This window comes from Homarus americanus, unplaced genomic scaffold, assembly GCF_018991925.1.
Source record: "Homarus americanus isolate GMGI-L3 unplaced genomic scaffold, GMGI_Hamer_2.0 scaffold25483, whole genome shotgun sequence".
In the NCBI taxonomy this organism is placed as follows: Eukaryota; Metazoa; Arthropoda; class Malacostraca; order Decapoda; family Nephropidae; genus Homarus; species Homarus americanus.
In genome coordinates this window covers 3,308,227-3,331,500 of record NW_024726235.1, presented here as the reverse complement: position 1 = coordinate 3,331,500, position 23,274 = coordinate 3,308,227, and the positions used below count along the sequence as shown (strand labels likewise).

The 23,274-nt window shown below is 37.3% G+C and overlaps 1 protein-coding gene across 1 annotated transcript; it reads right to left on the bottom strand.

Moving 5' to 3' along the window:
* Nucleotides 1-697: 697 nt before the first annotated feature.
* On the bottom strand, nt 698-20,473 carry LOC121865431 (ribonucleases P/MRP protein subunit POP1-like). Its single transcript, XM_042364829.1, has 10 exons — nt 20,364-20,473; nt 18,449-18,549; nt 16,426-16,544; nt 15,178-15,414; nt 13,190-13,350; nt 12,241-13,043; nt 8,808-9,029; nt 6,294-7,141; nt 5,719-5,856; nt 698-1,288 (listed from the first exon to the last, which is right to left on the bottom strand). Exons 2-10 carry the CDS (start codon nt 18,531-18,533, stop codon nt 935-937), a joined length of 2,967 nt encoding a protein of 988 aa, XP_042220763.1. The 5' UTR covers nt 18,534-18,549; nt 20,364-20,473; the 3' UTR covers nt 698-934.
* Between the last annotated feature and the right edge of the window lie 2,801 nt (nt 20,474-23,274).

Genomic DNA, 23,274 nt, shown 5'->3' with positions numbered 1-23,274 from the left:
CCCAGATATAAAAGCAGTATTCCACGTTACGACAAATGAATCCTTTGTAAACCTGAAGCAACTGCTCAGGGTTAAAGTGGCTATGGCGTCTGTACAGCATACCCAGTGTGAGTGTGAAGTTATGGGTTTTAGTATGCAGTGCAAATGTATAGCCCAGTGGTTCTCAACCTTGTTTGCCCCATGCACCCCTTTCACCATATGTCAGAATGTCATTCCCCCCTCCTTTCCAAGATTGTCTGCCTCAAAAAGTGCATTCCAAATAATATGCATATAATACTGAAAATCCTTTATTTTTTTCATATTAGTATCAGTTTCCACTCCCCCTGAAAACCTGAGGGGGGAAATTCCCCACTGGTTAAGAACCCCTGGTATAGCCAATCTTTCAGTACTACAGTACAGTAGTACCCTAACAAATATTTTTACATACACTAAACCCTCTCAATGCCAGACTAATTCATGCAAGCTCTGTCCCTTCTTGGGAGGATTCCCTAAATGGGAAGGTTTCCCTTTCCTCTTGTGGATGCATAAAACAATTCAGTACAATAATTTAAAAATTTCACACCATTCCAGACCACCAAAATGCACCCCTAGATACGTTAATGAATAATGGACTGGGCGTGTATAAAAATTCAACTTACCATAACTGTACAGCTGTAGATGTTATAAAATGTGAGGAAATCATTAGAAAAAGACCTTCAACAGTAAAAAAAGTTTATTTCAAAACTAATGCACCTGTTCTTCAATCCTCTCTCATGTTAAGCAAGATCATTCCATTCCAGTAGCACCAAACATCTGAAAAGTTCTTCTGTGAAAATCTAGCTCTCATAATATGACCTGAGAGGAGCATTGTCTTGTTATGTATGCAGTACTAGTACTGCAGTCTTCCAGTTGCTTAAATTCATCTTATCCATTCCAGTATTTTCTTTCCTCATCACTATGGTTGCACAACCACACACAGCCGTGCCCAATGGTATTGAAGACTGGATGGATTCCTCACTAACACAGAATATATCCACTTGCTTTCTCTTCTGTCTTCAACATGTTCATGTGATTCACTCTTACTTTCAACTGTTTTTTCACTAACATCTTTGTATAAATGAAGAAGATGAAGAAGAGGCTTTAAAGCAACCCAACCAATACCTGCTCCCCTGCCCAAAGTTTGGCAAAAATTACCACTAATTACGTAGCCCATTATTTTGCGAGAACAGCATTGCAAAGGCCCATCTGTTTTCATAAGCCACGCATCTTCCATCTCTTCTTTAAATGAAGAAAATTTGGCAAGGATCACCTGTAAAAATGAACATGCTTTAGTTTCCCATTCCCTTAATCAAAATATTCTGGCAAGCAAAATCCACACTTTAATAACCCAAATGAAGAACTTGAAGCCCTAAGATATTCTGAAATATCTAGAAGATGAGAAAATGCTGAGAACGATAATTTAGATAAACTAGCAAAAAAATTTGGACGATGTTCAGATATGATGGTAACTGCAAAATAAAGTGATGCCTGCACATTAAAATTATACAGCAAAAATTCACTTTAAAACTAAAAGACTCAATTTTCCTTTAAAAAATGAGTCTTCTCATTTACATCAGAGCTTAAGTAGAAGATGGGTATTCTCTCCCATCACAGGGTCCCAGGGCAGAAGGGACTGAAATGTTGTGATTATTCTTGCAACACAAACCCCAATTACTGTTCAGTCGCCCAAATGAATGTAGTCATGATATCCAGAAACTTTCAATCAGAAAGTGGTATCTGACAACTACTATCACTTTATTTTCACTTTTATTTTTTTGAGGTGCACACAATTTTGTCAAATAGTCAAAAAAATTAATTAATAAATGTTAAAGCAGTTTTTCGTAAGAATGATGTAAGAAAAAATCATGTACAGTAATCCCTACAAATTTTAGGGATTTAAAGTAATTCTTGGGGGTCACAAAAATTACAGTACAGTACATGAAATCCCTCAACTATACCACTACAGTAGTACCATCAAACACACCAACAGACCACAAGTTTGACGATTTTAAGGGTTTCAAACATAGGGGCAAGCGTCTTGTATATATTAAGTCCAGGTCATTTCTGCCAAAGAACTCAAAAGTCAGAATTCTAGCTTCTAAAACTAGGGCCACCTTATTCTCTATCTTGGAAGTGTGGTTAGATGACAATCACAAATAAGGAAATAAAAATAGAGGGATACAATGTGCAATGCCTCGACAGAAACAGATATGGGGTGGTGTCTGTGCTTGTATAAGAAATTATTAGCCTACATCTTTAAATCTGACTTATATGATGACCATCTGGAGGGCCTATGGCTGTAAATACTGTTATCCAAATCTAAACCTATCCTCGTAGGCACTCTCCAAGTCACACTCAGCGATAGTCAATTTGTGGACCATTTTGCCAATAAGAAATATAAGAAAATCTTAGGTGTATCTCCCTTTAAACAACTAATCAATTCATCAAACCATATAACAAAGTTCTCAGCTACCATGCTTGAATTGAATTGAAACAGTTTATTTAGCCAGAAAAACACAGATACAGAGTGGATAATAATAACAATATTACCATGGCTGAGCCAGTTGAGAATCTGAGCTCTCTTTTAGATCATATATTGTGAAATAGCCAAGACAAAATCAGTTGGGTAGGGGATATTCCTGTAGACATGCTATAACTGATTAGAGACCAAGCAAAGGACCCTTCTAGAAATAAGCACCTGACAGCTTTGTCAGCTATTCTTGGTCAAGTTCCTTAACTGTTTACCACTTTTGTTTACCTGCACTGTCTTGGCACTCAGAAAACTATATAATTATCCCCCTATTTACAGTAGGGTTACTTTCTTGAAAACCCATCGCAGGTCAAAATATCGTAAATTGGAATCGTTATAACATGGAGTTCAGTGCGATACGTTCCCAGCCAGTCCAACACCCACATGTATCACTGAAAATAAAATTCCTACACTAATACTCTACCAACAACACAATTAAACAGACACTCACCACATCATTAACAACAAGCCTGGTTCGTCATCACATACACGGTATCCCCTTCGAGGCTAAGAGGACTCTTGAAGGTGGAGTGGAGACGTCACTCTAAATCCCACACAGCTTCACAATGTCAAGATTCACTTCCAGAGACATAGTTTTCTCGGGTCCCTTGGTCTTCCCGGACATTTTCATAGTTACACTGCTCACTTCAGTCACAAAGACAGAGTACAATGTGAACGTTACAGATAAATAACAATACTGATACTGACCAATACTCGTAGAACTACATGATCACGGCCATGTGCGATTACCATGGAAAAAATCTTGGGATTGTAGTGCACCGGGTGGCCGTGTGTGGGTTAACCGCAGCTGACACATGCACCGAGAGATGTATTCCATATTCCACATTCGCCAGATGATAACCAATGTTCAAGCGAAATATCGTAAATAGGGGGATACCTGTACTGTACTCTCACGGTCTACATACACAGTGTCCCTATGGTGTCTACAATCATGCTGAACTGTATAACTGCAAGTTTCTAAACATGCTTATCCAATTGTAAACCTACATGAAAATCTTACTGAATAACACATGTGTTTTGTACTGTGCAGTGTGAGTATTGTACATAATGAAATAACATTCCACAATGTTTTTAAAGTACAAATCTTCAAATCCTGCCAGGGGCTCAGATAATAATAATATACTGTACTGGGGGCCAGTGGTAGAAGCGGTATTGCTCTTGCCTCGCAAGCAAGATGTCACGGGTTCGATTCCTGGGCCGGTGGAAGTTGTTTGGACACACTTCCTAGCCCCCATTAGTCCCTGTTCACCTAGCAGTAAAGTAGGTACCTGTTGTAAATCGAAAGTTGCGAATTCGTATTCAGGGAGTTGTTGGAGCTTCCAATAACTTGATGACATAAACCATTGACTCTTCAGGCTTCTACGCCCTTGACTCTTCAGGCTTCTACGCCCTTAACTCATGAGACATAAAGGCAAGCATGAACTTAGCATGCTTCCCTGTTGGGCGCTGTAAACGCTTCTGCACTTCACCTTACACAAGGATGTACCAAAAAATAAAAAAAATAAAATACTGTACTACTACTACTAATAATAATAAAAATAATACAGGTACCAAAAATATTCTCATAATAAAAACAAAACAAAAAACAATACAGTTGAACCTCGATTTACACAGTTCTCGTTTACGCGGTACCTTGCCAGAACTGGGATGCCCGATTTACACGGTGAATTTACTCATTTACACGGGAAGCAGCGAGGGCAGGGTGCGCACAAGGTCGCCCAGTCATCAAAACATAACCGAGTTCCTCACCCGCCACCCACCACAGCCGGCCCAAGTCAGTGATAGAGAGGATATGGACTTATATGGACTTTGAGGGGTTTGACAAAGAGGCCCTGTAAGCCTGTGGTGGATAGTGATACAATTGATACAAGTGATACAGGTGAGGGACAATAATCTGCCCTCTGCCTTGGAACCAACCCCCCATCCTCGTGTGCCCAGCCATCTTTTCTACTAATGTAAGTGTTAAAAAACCTAATATTATTGATATTTCTCTTAATTATTAATTGTGTGAGCATACCATCATAAAATTAAGATGTTATTTTTACTACAACGTAGGTATTGTGTCTGAGAAAGTGGAGTTTGGGAGTCGGCCCAGTCTCTATTTAAATTAATCCCATATGTTCTGTTAATCTATTTACGCGTTTCTCGTTTTACGCGTTACTCCGCGGGTTCAATTGACTGCGTAAATCGGGGGACCACTGTATTACAAAACAAATTGTCTTCAATGAACCCCCAGCCCACACTTTCTTTGCTAACCAATGGCTTCTCTCCCAACCACCACAACAGCCATCACTCAACTACAGTACATCATATCAACAACACCAACTCCTCCCTACACATATTTTACAGCACAGTACCTTCTTCACTCTTGATGGTAAGTACATATTCTAACACCATACTTGTACAATATTTTGTACATACTACATTCATATCATAAAATGATGGTCTGAGGGGGGGTGTGCTTTAAATTTATCCAAGTCTTAATCTGTGGGGTATGTACAGTACTCAGTGTCTAACCTGTATTTTAATAGTAATCACAGTTGCTTAAGCCTGGACACTTTACATAACTAGGTACAGTATTTCATACACCAACAGGGTCTATACAGGATGTGCATTAGAAAAGTTTTACTGCACTGTAGACTTGGCCTCTTCTCTGTCTTCACCTTCCACCCTTACTTTACTTAAATTTGGGTATTGTGTGGTCAGTATTAATTTTCATCTTACATGACATTTCTCCAGTTATAATATCTTTTCTTCACAAAGCTTTTATTAACATACCAAATGAAAATATTTTTTTGTTAGCTTTAACCACTTGTATATGACGGAATCGCTTTGTACTGAATAAAATCATCTGGTGCCAGCGAAATAAAATATTCAGTGACATCCCATAGCCAGGAGGTTAAGGAAATATTTGGATCAAATTTGGGATCCTGAAGCTTAACCCCGTTGATGTAGGATGGTATCTCATGCTAAAATAAGACATGCCTAAACCACGCTTAAATTTATGAAAGTTGGTAAAAAAAAAACCTTGGCTATAATTAAGACATCTTCCTTAATATATTTTGTTAACTGTATAAATTATAATTAAGTTCTTTCATGCTTAAAACAAAAATTTTAAAGAATAAGTATAATTGAAAATAAACACTAACCTTATTTTCTTCATTTACTTTCTCAACGGCATCAGTAATTGCTTTCTTCAAGGTTTGTTCACTTTGTGCAGCTGAAACAATGTCTTTCTCCCTTGCCACATTCAACCTGGCCTTACGTCTTACACGCCGGATTCTCCCCTGAAACAAATACAGCCTTTCCTTTAGGTTGTAGTGACAATGAAAATAAATTTGCTAACAATGATGTAACATAAATTGAATATTATTTAATGTGAAGGAGGACAAATGTTTTCTATTTGCTTATTGGGATGAAGAAGCAATGTCAGCCTTACCGGTGAAATCCTGTACTGTATGGGTTTTCATCCATAATAAATCATGTAAATAAATTGGATTTACTCATACACACACAAAGGTTTTTGCCTTGTTTGTTTGTTTATCTATAATGCTTGTGGGAGAAAAGCAATCCTAACCTTCCCCAGTCAGATACAAACAGCTTTAAAAAGGAATATTTAAGGGAAAACCTTTAACAGTTTATAATTTCACAAATATACCTAAAGAGAACAAAACAGTTTCCATTTTTTTTAATAAATTTCAATTCAACTGTGCATTACTATTACCTTAATCTTGGCATGTTCCTCTTTCAGTTTTACTCTTTTGTCAAATTGTGTGTCCTTATGAGGGGGTTCCAAGATGCCTTCCTTTTTGTCAGTGGGTTTCATTATCTTCTGTCTAGCTTCTATGTCTTCCTCTTGTGGTAGACAGATCATGGCACCTGATTCCAGAGTTCCTTTGAATTGTAATATTAGCTGCACCATTACCAAACAACCATGATTCAGTGTTTGTAATTCTTCTTCAACACTGCTGCTCTTGAAGACCAACTGATGTTGTTGAGGACTCTCAATAAGGGTCTCCATTAATGGATTGTCTTCAATACTCACTTTTTTATATGCTTCATCTTTTTCGGAGTAACTGTTAGAATCTTGGGTATTTTCTTCTGATATAATTATCTTCAATCTCTTAGAAGGAGTATCTTCTGAGACAACACTGGCTTTCCGTCTTTGAGCAACTCTTCTAACTGTTTTTGAATTATTTCCAATCAGCTGAGCCAAGCCACTTACAAGCCTGGAGTCCCTGAGAACAAAAATATCTTGGGTCCCTGGCTCCCAATCCTGTAAAAGCTTCCTCCATGGTGAGTGGAATGGATACTGAACACCAAGCTTTATAAAATTAAGTCTATTAGCAGGTGGCCTTTTAAAAAACTGGGTACATCTCTCCTTTGCCAGCCAAGTTGTATAATAATCTCCAGCTGGAGTGTCTGGCAAAAGATAAGGAGGTAATGGAGTAAGTATCTCCATATGCAAGTTTTCTGCCTCCTGTTGGCCCCCTGCAACACCACCACAGAAGATTAAGGACATCCAGACACTCATGCCCCAACCTGCAGCCATTATAACATCCCATCCGCTACCTGGTGAAAATCATATAACAATCTGTAAGTTTAAAGTTCTAAGTTAATTTCCATGATAACAAATTCGAAAATAAAAAATGGCAATATTTTTTTATCAGTGAAACATAAATACTGCATCAAAAGAAAGCATACAAGATGCAATGGAATGTTGAAAGGTCCACAATATATATGGCAGGGAAACTGGAATTACCATCTCTCTAACTCTGATCACTACACTTTAACCTTAAAATATATCACTACACCATGAGTCCTATGCATTTCTGAACATTCTTTTATAATCCCAACTCTCATAGTTTACATGTATTTTTTCCACTGTCTTTTTCTCATGAAGCAATTTCTATTTATCTCACTTTAACAGCAAGCTCATTTGTCTTACTAGTCAAAAGTACATTAAAATAAAATTTTTTTTTCACTGATTGGTTTTCTTATGAGCAAATTTCTCCGTATACAGTATAGTATATAAACAGGGCACTATAAAGTTCCTAACTGTAACTTATTTTATAAACAATGACTGATATATGGTGGAATTTGACCAGCAATCCTTGGCTGTCATCCAAGGGGGAAGGGTACTGTAAAAATATATCTGTTAGTAAATTCAAGTACAGCTCCTCCCTGACTTACAACCACCCGCACTTACAAACTGCCTCAGTCGTACCAAAATTTTGTCAAATTAGGTATTTTCGAGTCCCAACGTCAGTACACAGAGAAAATTTTCGTTTGTAATTCACTTTAAAATGGCTGGCAAGCTTAAAAGTGAGAGTTTTGTGGTGCTGAGAAGAAAAAGAGACACCCATTTCAGATTTTCTATGTATAATTTAAGCATTTTCGACTTACGACCTGGATTTGGGTCCCTAACCCCGTCGTAAGTCGGGGAGGAGCTGTACTGTATTGTATAGACAAACTCTAACAATTAAATTAGGCAATGAAAGTTACAATATAAAATATGGTTATAATTATGAAAAATGAACAAATCACAAGTTTTTAGATACTGTATTAGTAATGACAGAGAGAATATTAAGATAAAAGAAAGTTTTCACTGAGAAGCACACTGTTTAAATTCTTGTGGACAATAATGTAATGTGAATATGTCAACTGTAAGAATGCTGGAAAAAGTTACAATCTTTTGTAAGGAATGAGCAGATACACTGTCAATTTTTTTTACATACTGTACAGTAGTGTACTAATATTTAGTAGAGTTGCAAAATCTCATTTTAATACAGGATTGATTTTGTTTTGTGTGTGTGTGTTTGTGTGTGCGTGCATGTGTGTGGGGGGGGGGGTGACAAATAAATCCAATGTGCACTAAAATGACAAATTGGAGCACAACTCAGTGAGCCTTATCATCTTCATCAATGTTTTACGTTTTAGGGCGTGGGTTAGTTGCAGTTACCTCCAACTTAACCCCTGGTTTTGGGGTGAATTTTTGAAGCTTCAAAAGTCAAATTGTATGTCAGTATATATGGTATATATGCGAGGTAAGAAGTTTGTATAATTTCCTGTCCCAAAAAGATTATATGAGAAATCTTTAAGTGTATTTGTAAGGAAGGGTTCTACTGCATACATTCAAGGTACAGTATATTTCATTGCACTATTACCCAACCTGGAAATAAAATTGTAGCATTTTTTTATAGCTTAGTATATAAACATTTGTGTTAATGAGCTTTACCACGTCCAGCAGCACAAGTGGGTGGCCTTGAGAGCAGGAGAACTGGAAGTTTTGCCTCATCTGGGCTTTCAGGTAACTTTGAGCCTGGCACCAGTAATTGTGATCGCCGTTTATTAATGACGTCATCAGGTTCCTTAGAATATGTCACCAGATCACGAAGTCCACTGTCATAAAGAGGACTGTCTACTGGCCAATCTGGATGATCTACTGTTTGTGTCAAATCTGGAATTATATTAAAGCCATATAAACTTTTTGTTATCCAACTTAAGATCTTATTCAGTATTAGAGATAAGATGCTACAGGGCACACCACAGCATATGAGAGACAACTTTGTAATTACAGTACAATAAATTTGCAATCCATCCTGGTTAAGAAAAGCTGTGAAACATTATTCATGAATAATAGTCCAACAATATGTTAGTAAGTCATCTAAGAGCTCCTGACCAAACAGAAACTCTCCTGGCTTAAATGAATGACACCTAAAGAGTGAAGGAAAACACAAAGACACTTCTTTCTACAGTAAAATTACAAGTACTGTACAGTAAAGTATAATTTCATAAATTGAAAGACATTTTTATTATTTAAAGTAGGGTCAGGCTTTCACAGTAGTGATACATGAATTTTCATTAATTATCAGTAAAGAATGTTTACCTCTGATTAATCAATGAGCTTACAACATAAGAATCGTTACAAATAAGCTACTTCATTCCACTAATCTACAATAAAACAAACTGATTCACATGCTGTGTATAAGAAGCATATTAACTATACAGGGGGCCCCCCCAAGTTCGCGAATTTTTATTTCGCAGTCCTCTACTATTAGTGGATGACACGCCGGATGTACCCAAGAATGTCTGTGGCTAGTTTTAAAGATGCAGGCATTTTCACGGCTGGGACAGGGAGTCATTCGTTCTAGAGAGAGTAATTTCTTTACCTGCATTGTAAATGTGTGTGTGCACACACACACACAAATAAATAATAATTGGAAAATCATCTCACAAATAATCAGAAACAAATATATTAAACTGTGAGTCTACCCTCAAGTCCGTGCTTTATTACTTTATAAATAGAGCACGGACTTGAGGGTAGACTGTCACATTTTTAATAAATTTGTTTGATTATTTGTTAAGAGTATTTTCCCATTATTATTTATTTGTATGTGTTTTGTGTGTGTGTGTCTACACATATATATATACAATACTGAACAGGTAAAAGAAATAATTGTCCAAAGGGCAAACACATAAGGGGAATATACATTTCTTTGTACACAAGAAAAAATGTACCCCCCCCCCAGGTCCACAAATGTTATTTGCGGATTCGGTGATTCACTGCCATTTTGAAAACCTAACCCCAATGAATTTGGGGGGTGGGGTATGTTTTGGCGCAGCCGTTTGGGCACTGGCGATTTGGCACAGTCGTTTGGGCGCCAGCCCATTTGGCGACGGATGTTTTGGAGCTAAGAGCATTGTTTATTTGGAAAACTGGTTTTTATTCTACATACAGTACTTTTAAATTCAAGAGTTGATACGCAAAGTAACATTTGCATCTGACTGAAACTAACAGAACTAAACAACTAACCTCTACTACTCACTACTACCAAACTACTCAACTAGCTGTTTGCTCAGGCGACAGATAATCATTCGGTGGCAGCCCACCGTCGATTAAAATGTGAACTTATCATGCAACGTCCCACCATATGGAAATTAATAGAGGGGCTGCGTAAAGTACAGAAAGGTAGAGATGCATATTATGAACGGTTACAAGCTGGGAATGAACCACCGTAGAAACTAAAAAAGTATAGAGATGCAGATAAAATAATACATGAAACCGTTCTCAGATGTGAAAACATAGATGTTGTCAAGCACCTGAGGAGCCTAGCTCATAATTACCAAACGAAGAGCTAAAAAAGTTACATAACTTTTTTTTATTGATTAACGGATTTAACTTATTAGGTATAAAGGTAAATTACAGTTTTAAAATTTTTTAAAGTTTGACCTTTGAATTATGACGAATCAAACGAACATTTTATTTCCTAGCGCCAAAATGTATGGCGCCCAAAAACCTGGCGCCAAATCAGCTGGCAAACAAACGTCCGTGGCCAAACGACTGCGCCCAATCGTCTCATTCCCGAATTTGGGGGGGGGGAGGGCCTGTACAAGGAGATAAGTGAAGAGATATAGAAAGTACAGTAATCGAAATGCATGAATGAGGGGAAAAAATGATTTTAATTGCTGATTAGATGAGCAAATGATCTGCATGGCATAATTTTTTTTTTTATTGGGCACTCCCCTACATCCTTGTGTAAGATGAAGCGCAGAAGCGTTTACAGCGCCCAACAGGGAAGCATGCTAAGTTCATGCTTGCCTTTATGTCTCATGAGTTAAGGGCGTAGAAGCCTGAAGAGTCAACGGTGTAGAAGCCTGAAGAGTCAAGGGCGTAGAAGCCTGAAGAGTCAGTGGTTTATGTCATCAAGTTATTGGAAGCTCCAACAACTCCCTGAATATGAATTCGCAACTTTTGACTTACAACAGGTACCTACTTTACTGCTAGGTTAACAGGGACTAATGGGGGCTAGGAAGTAAGTCCAAACAACTTCCACCGGCCCGGGAATCGAACCCGTGACATCTCGCTTGCGAGGCAAGAACGGTACCGCTTCTACCACCGGTCCCCCTGCATGGCATAATCATAATCAAGCCCCCCTTGGAAGATCCAGTCAAAACCCAGGTATGAAAAGCTTAACAAGGTACAACAACCATATGGACAATGTTTTCCTGTAATGCTGCCTTCTCACCTCAGTGCGTCCAGATTCAGATTCTAGAAAATATTCAGACCAGGAGTCTTTGAAGCTTGAATCACCCATATAGGAAATTGTGAACAACATGCAGTTCTCTGTTAATCTAAAACTTCACTATAAGGAATCCAGATTCCTTGCTCATATTCTTGGCAATAAAAAAATATTTCATGCTTCTATAATTCACCGATGCTCTATATTGTAGAGCCTAACAAGTAACCTGTGATACTGTATCTAACTATAGTCATCGCCCACTTAATGTACATAATGCATTTCTGAAAACCCATAGAAATCCATGTTATAAACTGAGATATGTTCCATAACATCCAATTTCTTTATTACCCTGAATTACCTCTAATGACAGAATGGTGAAATATGAACCTATAAACTTATAAAAGTGAACAAGTTTCTTATATCAACTTGCATATTGGACTTAAGGAGCAGAGAAATTAGTGCTACCTGTACCACTTTTCACAGGTTACATAATTTGTCCTTTACCTTGCAATTTACAAGACCAAACTACCAGACAAATTTGATGCATGGTAAACAGAAACTTGTTCAATTTCTCTCATTAATAAAATATGCATACACTCCCAAGTTGTCCATATATATAAATGGCATCTGAATTTTACCAATATCTACCTGATGTATTAGCTGCAATGGGTGACTTCTTGCATGGCAAAGTTACTCGAGGGTCACGAACTGTCAGCGGCAATACCACTTGTGGCAGCTGCGGACATGAAGCCAGCTTCTTCCAGGAGTCTACTTGTTGTTGGTGACACAATTCTCTTTCTTTATCATGATAGTACTGTTTCCACCATGGCTGTAAAAATTCTTCACTCTTGTCACATGAAATAATTTCATTTTCTTCAGTTGCATATGTTACTTTGGCAGGAATGAGAGCAGCCATCAAGACATCATAAGATCTGGGCCCTGTGAGATGAAATCTATTTAATGTGTCTTTAAGTAATGTCATTGTTATACAGTTGTCAGAGGAAGTATACTTTGGTGTTCTTTGAAATGGGACATTTCTTTTTTCAAGTTTTAACTCATTAACCTTTTTTGCATTTTTACTTTTCTTTTTCTTTTTACTTTTGACCTCATCAGTCTTTATCAAATCACTATGAGTATTTTCTTTCTTTGCAAATTCCATGCTTTCTTTTGTTTCAGATACACCCTGCATCATTTCTTCTCCACAACTTACATCACAGTTTTCTTTTTTAGTTTCACCCACATCCATTATAATTTCTTGACTAGACACAACCTCAGATTTACTTGCAGATTTTACCAATTGGAAAACTTGTGTTAAAGCTTCTATAACATGATTATAAGAAGAAGGGTGAACCCACATCCACATTCTTGAATTATCTGTTTGGGTTCTTGATGCGCCAGAGAATGGAGGGTGCCACAGAATATCAACATCACCGAGAGCACCTTTTGGCTGTCTGTAAATAAAATACTTTTAAGTCATAGAATATATAAACTGCATATAAAATCAATACAGTAATTATATAAGAAATAGAGTGTAATAATGTGTTCACTTAAAATAGCCCAGGTAGGGGATCTTTTTGCTTATCAATTAAAATTTTACCTTTCTGGCTTAAAGAGTGTCAAAGATATCCACTTCTGACCAAGCTGGGCCTGTGGAGTGTTAAGTGCTGCTAGACTTGATGGATGACTTACACGAGACAAACCAGCTATGATTAATGTACTTGGTCCCTCCAGCTCTAGGCAGCACAAGTAGGAAACATCCTAGAAAATTAGTAACAAATGATATGTTGTTAGAACACTTTCAATTGTAGTAAAAACTGAAATAATGTTTATTGCACAAATATGTAATATTAAGTGGTAATACACAGTACTGAATCACCACCACAAAATAAACAGTATTCAGATCTTTACATAAATCAAGATATTGAACAAATACATGGCAATTAGAATTCAGATGTAACATTTTTGAAGATAACTCCTAAATTCTTTGTTTTTTTTATCAGCCTTGAATGCATAAGGTCGCTAAATATTGAATATCTAAAAATCGTGGCATCCAATTTTGGTTAGCAAGGGTTGGGTCCAATGGGAATTAAGGGGTTTGGGGAAGTGATCCCTTAGACATATCTAAAGTTCTATAGTGTACAGCTCAAGTTTGAAAATAAGTACTGTACACAGTGTATGCTATTCATGACCCCTTTTTATCAAAATGTATACAGTACAAATACTATACAGTATACTGCTCAGGTATTAAAAACCTTATAAAACATAGTGTAATGGAGCAGTCTACCCTGATGATATGCCTGGCCTTAACACTCTCCCTAGCAATGGAAATATGAGAAAGGTTTTTTATACCCTAGAAGGTTTTCATATACAAATGTAAGTATGAGCATTATAATCCACATTTCAGGCATGAAATAATATGTGTAAGGACAAATATTATACATGTGGGTTTGGTCTTGATTATGATGTTCAGGGTAGTACTGTACCTGCATTCTTGTTTACCATCGAGTCAGGCCAGTGAATACCCCTCATCACCGCCCTCATTCTGTCGTAATTGCCACTGTAATATTTGAACCTTGGCCTGCTCTTATCATTAACCAACTAACAGTTAAATCTGAAGGACAATGTCACATGATGGTCTTGTGCCAACGGGAGCTAGGTGAGGTCCAGCAGTTTGGGTGTTTGATCCCCTCTATAGTATGTCAGATCTTTAACATATTGGAAGAGAAAAGTGTCTCTCAGAATTCTACAAAAAGAGTAGCAAGATTATTAAGGTCATTTGATGTAATTTTATTCCTCCAGTCAATGTTCCCATAGTTGAAGTCCCCCATGGCAAGGAGGTGGCTAGAGTTGGGTGTCATTACATTGTCTATTAAGGCTCTTAAGTTCCCTTGGTTTAATAAGCTGCAATTCGGTGGTCTATAGATGCATCCAACAGGGAGTAAATCTCTCCCCTTCAGTTTAATTTTGCACCACTTCAATTCTTTGAGTCGACAAATAACAAAAACACAGATTGGCTTGGGAGAAGGAGAGCCTTGGGGATGTAGCTACAGGGACAGTCTAACTTGGTGACATGCCAAGTCCACACACATGTTCACTGTACACACATACATACACACCCATTTTCTTCATTTTTCTTATTTAATATCAATATGCCACCTCCGTGGATATGTAATGAAAAGTTTATATTATTATTCAATTTATATTAAACTAGTTTATATGTATCTGACTCAAATTTAATTAAATGTAAATGCAGGGATTGTTTAGTAAAGGAGCCGGCAACTTAGTTAGGCTTTAACGAGTGTTATCTGCGGCCATGGAACCTAACCCCCTATTTCTCATAAGCCTCTAGTTTTGTCAACAAAGGATTTGCAAACCATGGGGGTTTTCAGGAACCAAACCACTACAATTGGCGAGGGACTACTGTATATAAACAATCATGCACTATGTAAACCATAAAATATTACCAAAAAGTAGTAATATATGCTCAATATTCAGTGTGAGTTAGTTAATAGCCACACCTTGGTATCCATCTATAGACACCATTGAAAATGGATATTTTACTGTTTCCAGCAATTATCTCCTTACCTGAAGAAGGCAGGACTTAGCAGCTGCTCTGAGAGTTGCCCTGTAACCTTTGAATGTGGGTGTGTCTGGGAGAGCATAGCCCCATTGTCTTTTCATCTGGAAGCGCTTAGCATGCCATATGTGTGTTTCTAGCCAGACAAAGTCCTTCTGACGCCGGTTGTACTCCATCAGGAGATTGAATGGTCGTCGACGGTACTTTCTCCTGGGGCGATGACTAGGCTTAACATTAGCACCACCCTGTAAGAAAATGACAAAGACAAGTTACTTCTCATAATATGAAAACTGACACATCACATTCCAAATGCCATTTCCAACTAAGGAGAGGAGAAAGGTGCACCAAGCCTAAACCTGTTATAATATTACATCAAGGAGGAGAGGGAAGAATGGGGAGAAGGGCTGAACAAAATTGAGGAAGATGGACAACCAGGAACAAGTAGGGAGTGGGAATGTGAGGCAAGAATGGTGTCAAGTGTCAAACTTTTATTTTTGCTGAGGAGTAACACTAGCTCATGTGGGACAAGGATTTAACTAGCTTTGAGGCCTTGTTGTAGAAGGGAAGTACCAAAGAATAACACATCTTTTCTAGAAGAAAGAATAACTGAGTGGCAAAATCTAAAGGGGAAATGTGTGTATGTGTATTTATCCTTGTTTCTGGCCACAATGCATTAAAAATGGAGAAAATTCTGATCTTACACCTGAACTGTTTTCTTCATAAATGACTGAATTGATAAAAAATTAAACAAGATATTCTCTTGAGTCTTTAACTGAATGAAGTGTACTTTTAATGCACACCAAGAATGCTCAAATGCATGTGGGTGATGTGTGCCAATTTACATGTGGGTAGGTGTATGCAAGAATCTGTACCTTTGTAATTGATATCCAAATGGGGTCAGGTCACCGACCAGCATCGGGGACTCGGGGGCAAAAAAATAAATAAATAAATACAGAAATGGAACAATTAAACAAATCAAGAGTAAAAAACGATATACTGTATATGTTGTGTTGCCAAAGTAAGAGAAACAATTGAGACCCTGCAACTATGTGTAAATGAGGCAAAAAGTAAATCAGATTAGCAACCTGGGACTCGGTTATAATTTTTGTAATGCCATATGGCAGTAGGGTCTATCATTAGACAACACATTGTGCTTCCAATATCTTCCCAGATGATAGTACCTCCCTGTTTGATAACTGCCTACTACCTACGACTCTCACACAACACGGATTACAGGATGGATGGTCAAATCTTACCTCCCTTCTATGTTTTTCTTGGAGATATCTTGGTAAACGCTTGGGATTTGAAGATACTGCTCTTCTTTGCATATGCCGTGGCAAATTTTGGAAGACCCGACCTCCATGTTCACAATTTTCTGGAATATATAAAGTAATGAATATATGTAGAGTCCACCTAATTTTTTCAGATAAAAAAGGTGAGTGTCAAGTTTGAAAGCAAAATTTAAAAAATACAGATAAAACAATTAAAAAAGGCACATTACATAATACAAGAATATAAAAAAACACACTAGAAGCAGATGCTTATGCTCATCTGTTTATGGCCGAGATAAAACAGAAAGCTTAACCAACCACAATAACAGCAATATGAAAGGTGGTGACAGCAACACTCCAGTTTATTAAAAAGTAAATGAACTAAAAATAAATGTTATTACACTGCAACATGAAATAAGGTCAATGTAAAAATTTGAGGTTACTGTAATATTTGCTTGACATGGAGCAGATGATGGGCCTCAGTTGAATATAAACATGACCTATATTTTCCAGAAAATAGGTCATGGCTATCTATTTTTCAGCAAGTAACTACTTTACTGAAATTTGCTATATACCAAACCAATCATCAGATTTCAGTAGTATGTACCTCTCAATTACAAACGAATTTGGTGTATACTGAACCATTTACTTCTAAAATATCTCAAATATTTAAATACAGTATAATACTACCCTATACACTAATATAATTCTCTACAGTGACCTAGAAATACTGCAAATAAAATATACTACTAAAAAAAAAAAGGACCGGGTAGTGGGAAGTTAATTCTGTGTGGAAGACAAGGTAGGTAAGGTGGGTTGTTGGCTGTACAGAACACCTGTCTCACAAACTCTTAAGGCAACAATATGCAATTTCACCATAATTTCCATATTATTTAGGTTCATCTGGTGCCAGGTAAATAATAAATTATTGTACAATAATCAGTTTTCTTCCAAAAAGAATCCCACACTCAACCCCAGATGAGTTATTGTGTTGTATTAGATTCCTGGTGTTCTGTTTACATAGACAAACAGCTGACCAGCCAGCAGCCAGGGAAGGAGTTGTTTATATAATAATGTACAGGGGATCCCCGGATTATGAGCGGGTTCCGTTCCTAAGGACATTCGTAAGTCGGAACACATGCAATACGCATACCGTACATACAAAACAATGTTTAGGATCCCACTACAGTATATCATAGCCTAAGTCCTTATATACATGTAATATTACTTAATTTAAGACAAAAGAAGAAATAAAATGACAAAATACAGTAAACGAAAGTAAAAAATATATCATCAGGCAAATAAAATACTGTAAATTTCAAGTTTAACCCCGTTCGTATTGACGGGCATTCTTAAGTCAGGAACCTCCTGTTCTATAGAACTACTTTTTGTATAATGTCTATGTGCCATTGTATTTTTATGTATTATGTATGATATTTAGTGTTGATTAAAGTCTTATATTACCAAACTACACTTTATATGAAAAAAATCTCATATTGTAACAATTTATCTGGATTACAAATACCCGGTACCCAAATTTTTCATTTCTATACAAATCCAAAAACTTCCCTGTACTGTACTGAACTGGCTGCTTACTGTATGTACACGTGGACAAAGTTCAAACCATGATACGCGTGTCAAAAAATTTATGTACGGTAGGTGCAAAAATAATGAAACCCCCTGCACGTCTTCATTCTATAAACAACCCTACCCAGGTTCAAGAAAATTCTCTGAAAAATAAAAGGGGGAATTTGATTACACACACAGGAAATTGACTTCAATGTGAGACAGACATTAGGTGAAGCACTTGAATCCATTATGGTGTTATGCGATATGGCTGATAAAAATTCACACAAAAAGTTATGAAAAGAAGACAAAAAAGTTTAGGGATATCGGTATAAGCTATCACAAAATACCCTATGAAATATCATACAATCCTTTATACATTTCATCAAAAAAAGAATATCAGTACCTATATGAAATAATGACAACTTCAATGGTCACATACCTAACTTTGAGACAATAGATTTTATTTCTTGTATTCGAGCAGCCCCAAGAGACAAGTAGTAACCCTGCCTTGGAAGCTCCTCCATCTTGCTGCAGGCTCACCTAAAATTAAAGACATGAGAAGCCATTATTAGTCTGAAAACTCTCACCATAAACATTTTACAATGCAGTACGGTACTGTAACTTTTATTACAAGTTATTATGAATGTGTCCATAAGGAATAAATGCCACCCTGAAACCCACTGAGGAAATTTCTTTATGTAATCTTCAGAATGGAGAAATGTGTGTACTGATAGTAACTGATAAAATGGTTGGCGTACAATTAAGTTGGTGTTACCCGCTTGTCAGCATGTTTGATATAACACAAGACAGATGTACAAACACAAAGATAAACACACATACAGATGTGCTGTATAATAATGATAATGATGATAATAATAATAATAATAATAATAATGAAAGTTGAAGCATAAACTATCAATGAAGTGGGTATGAGTTGACTTGTACTCAGTGCGATAAATACTGCTGGTGTCAGGCGCTGATCCTTCCAGTGTGACAAACCTTCCCATTGTGTAAGAGGCATATGAACGAGCTTTGCCAGGAAGTTCTGTAGCACATTACCATGCAAATTTCATTTCAGTGTGACAAACCCAACATAACCTAACCTAACCAAACATAACCTAACCAAGTTGGAAGGAATATTGCAAGAAATCTCATTAATATTCATGAACTTGATGCGTATGCGTAGCGAGTTCTTCCGGAAAGTTTTGTGTGCGGAAGGTTTGTCGCACGACACCAGTTTATTCAATTTCAGTGAACAAGCGTATTAAAACTTTCACCATAATTTCCTTAAAAATATTAATTAAATCCATGGGTAAGGTATAAAAAGGATATCTATCCTCAGTGGTTGTTGGGAAAATGAATGACATAAAATTTGACAAACACTGCAGTGAGGGTAGCACTTAATGACCTCACTCGGTGAGCAGTACATTCCTGGTCGAGTACAAATAACGTGTGCAGTATCTGCACCCTCTTGTGAAAATAAATAAATAATTTAATCTACAGTGGACATTTTCCCATGACCGGCTAAGTTCCTAGAAATGCTGTATTACCGTGAGTGCGCTCTGGGTATTATCACAGTTTCAACCCCAACTCGGTTAGAGCAATTTTGTGTTACCATTAGTTATATCTCGTCAATAGGAAAACCTTTTACTTATACCACTTCCGTTGCAAATGGATATTAACCGAGATAGTAAATTCACATTAGAAATGAACGTAAATCTGCAGTCGCCGCATGTCGCCTGTTTGTTTAGAAATAACACGCCTGGTGTGAGCGTACTCACGTCTACAAAAAATATCAAATTACACCATGATGCTTCAAAAAAGTTTATTTCATTAGTATCAGATATCAAAATAAATACATTTTGTTTAATTTGGTGGGGAAGGCTAAGATATAAGGTAAGGTTAGGTAGGTTTCTTTGATTGGTTAGGTCAGGTTCTATAGGGTGGTAGGGGTTGATAAATCCAAAACAACTCACTTCTGACGGAAATAAAAGTCAAATTCGAATGAATCACACCAAATACCACGGGAAAGAAAAAATTATGGTTTGACAGTAGTTGAGCCTGAAACTGCAAATTTACCAGTTTTGTTCGCCGGTAATGGACGAATAGCCAATCAGAGCCAATTCACGGTAAAACATCGTTAATAGGAACTTAGCCTGTCACGGCAAAATAACCACTTAACCTATCCATATTTGCTCAGTCTGATTTTTTATTATATGTTACTTGCTGCGCCTCGCTATGAATGAAGACTGACCTAATAGACATTGTTGTTTCGGTCATCCATCTATTTGACAGTAGGTCCTATCTAACTCTCAGGAGCTTTGTACCAAGTGCCACTTATATAATTGACTTACCTTCAGTTTTATAACACAATTAAATATATTCCTGCAGGGTATTAAGCCATAACTAACTAGGACTCCACACACTTGCACTTCACGTGTGGTCGGTGTAGTGTTTACTCTCTGGCTCGTTCTTGGCCCCGGATGCGGATTCACGGTATAGTTTACACGAACGAAGAATTGTCAATAATATACATATATAATTTTTTATTTTATCGTTTCTACCATTTATCTACTGTTCTTTCTTTCATATATTTAAATTGGGGTTATCAAACGCCCTTATTTTCTCGTACATGTCTTCCTTTTTAAATTTTTTCCTTAAATCTCCGTTCGGGAGGAATTTTTAAATACCTTAAAATGTCCAGGATTTTGCCCTTTACTATATTTCCCAAAATATTTTCGATGCTACACGCTATTATATGAAATTACGAGTAAAATATTCATTGGTTTTGGGGAGAAAGAGTGTTGATCATGAGTGGTATTTGGTAGGGTCACACTGAAAAAAAAACCTTCTCACGTGCGTCCTGGCTGAGGCTCGAACCCTGGACATATTAACGAGAGTTATGCGAAAGAGTGAGCGTGTGTCGACCGATTTGATTTTAGTATCTAACGTTTGGCAGCCTTTTCGGATCTCATGCTATCACAGTTGATTTTACTTTGTCTAATGCCACTGGAGGTACAGTTGCTCTTATTTCTGCTTATTTAATTTACATCATGTAATTCCAAAGAGAAGTCTATGTACTCTAAGTGCGGATCCGGAGGGAGGGGAGGGGAGGGGTCTGGGGATCCGGACTTTCCCTATTCTCCAGAAAATTTCAATATTTTTCTTCAATGCAGCATTGTACTCGGGCGTTTTAGTATACTAAAAAGTATTTACTATTGACTTCAGAATATCTCCTAATATCAAGTGCACATGGCTTCAAAATGCCTTTTACCCTCATTTCTACTTGTAATTTATTTTTCAATGCTTTTGTCATGTCCCAATTTGGTAAATATTTGTGTAATGGTTGTGGCTCCTTTTTGTTGAGAGAATAGTTTTTCGTGCATTTTAGGTGTCACAAACATAACCAAACCTGGTAATTATTGATGACTAAAATTACAGACAGTGATTCTTTATAAAGTTCATGTTTGACCTTTACGGGAGGCAACACGTTACAAATACAGACTGTACAGGGTATATACAATACCCTGTACTTTACTTATCCTCCTCGCCCCTGACAGGCCTGTTAGCCTTGTGGGCGGTCGGTCATGGACTGTTTAGGCTCCTTCAACCTGAAGCTGTGATCTCTTGTGGGGCGGGCATTTACTAGTTCCAAGTATGAATGTCGTCTAAGGTGCTTATATACGTATATAGTGTAAACCAGGCAGCTGCAGGCATTTTAATATCTCTGGGTACCAAAGGTGCTGGGGTGCAGGCACCAGGGTATTTTCAATCAACTGACAGCCTCGAGAATATCTTCAGGAACAGATGGGGTGACAGAGCTCCGAACGAGGCATAATCAGGGACGGATCATTTAGGTCTGTGAACAAATTTCTTATAAGACTTAGTAGCTTTTTTTTTATCTTATTTCAATGGTCCAAGAACTTCAGTTCATTGCCTACATGCACACCTGGGTCCTTTTCATATTTGGTCCAGTCTGTGATGTTTCTTCTTCCCGCTGGGACATGTGATACACCTCCTTACTATTGGTATGACCTAGATGCATCCTTTTGCATTACGTGATGTTGAGTCACAGCAACCACTCCTTTCACCATTCCCGAAGCCAACAGTGATCTTATTGCAGCACTTCACATTCCATTTGGTTCTTAATTTCCCTGAATAACTTGGCATCATTTGCAAACATTTGCACGGAGGAACGTATAGCATCTGGTATATTTTCTATGAAACAAACAAACAACAATGGGTTCCAATACACTGCCCTGTGGTACCTCGCTTGTCGTGGGTACACAGGACAATTTCGTGCCATTAAACATTACACACCGCTTACGGTTATGAAGAAAGTTTTTATCCTTGCCAGAATGCTCCCCCAAGTTCCGTACCTTTCCAGTTTAATCTTCAACCTTTCATGAGGTATGCTGTCAAAAGCTGACACAGGTAAGATACATCTTATCAATATTCCCACCAGGATCTACAGTACTGTATGTCCTAACATACAGCATCTTAAGTAATTGCATCAAGCAATAGCATCCAGGCATAAACCTCCCCAACAGTATGTTCTCTAAACTCAGTGGCAGATTATGATTGTCCACCGAGGCCCTTAAAGCTGAAGCCTCAGACCCCATATAAATTTTTTTTTAGCCATCAATAAATTACACTGTCTTAAGGTTCTTTGTCTTCGTTTCTCAGCATCATGTGTGGACGGTAAATCATGTAAATGCATTATACAATGTATATATGTATCGTTAATAAAACATCTATATAAAAGGACCTCAAAATAAAATCTACCTCGGGCCCCAAGTACAGTTACTCAAAATACTTGTACTGTTTCTCCAGACACAAAGAATTATACCACGGGCTGACAAAACCTGCAGATTGTCTTTTCTTTTTGTCATTAATTATTACCGATACAGTATACAGTACTATACAATATGCATATTTCGGTGATTATAGTATTGTAACCATATGGCTATACAGTGGAATGTGCTTTGAAGTACCAAAATAGTTTTATACGTTTCTCTAGTTGCAGTGAAGAGGTTGATAGATTTGATGGTATTCTAGAATGGCACATTATAATGCATCATAGTAATGCATAGTTGTACAAATTTTCAAACAATTCAATAGACAGACAACTGGCGACTTGGTGTTTGAGGTTTGTTGCAATTTACATTGTGATAACCCCTCGAGCCTGTTTGGAGTTTGGTTCTCTAACCACTGTCCTGGTGTTATTGGGGAATTTATTGTCTCATGGCCTAAAAACAAGTCCAT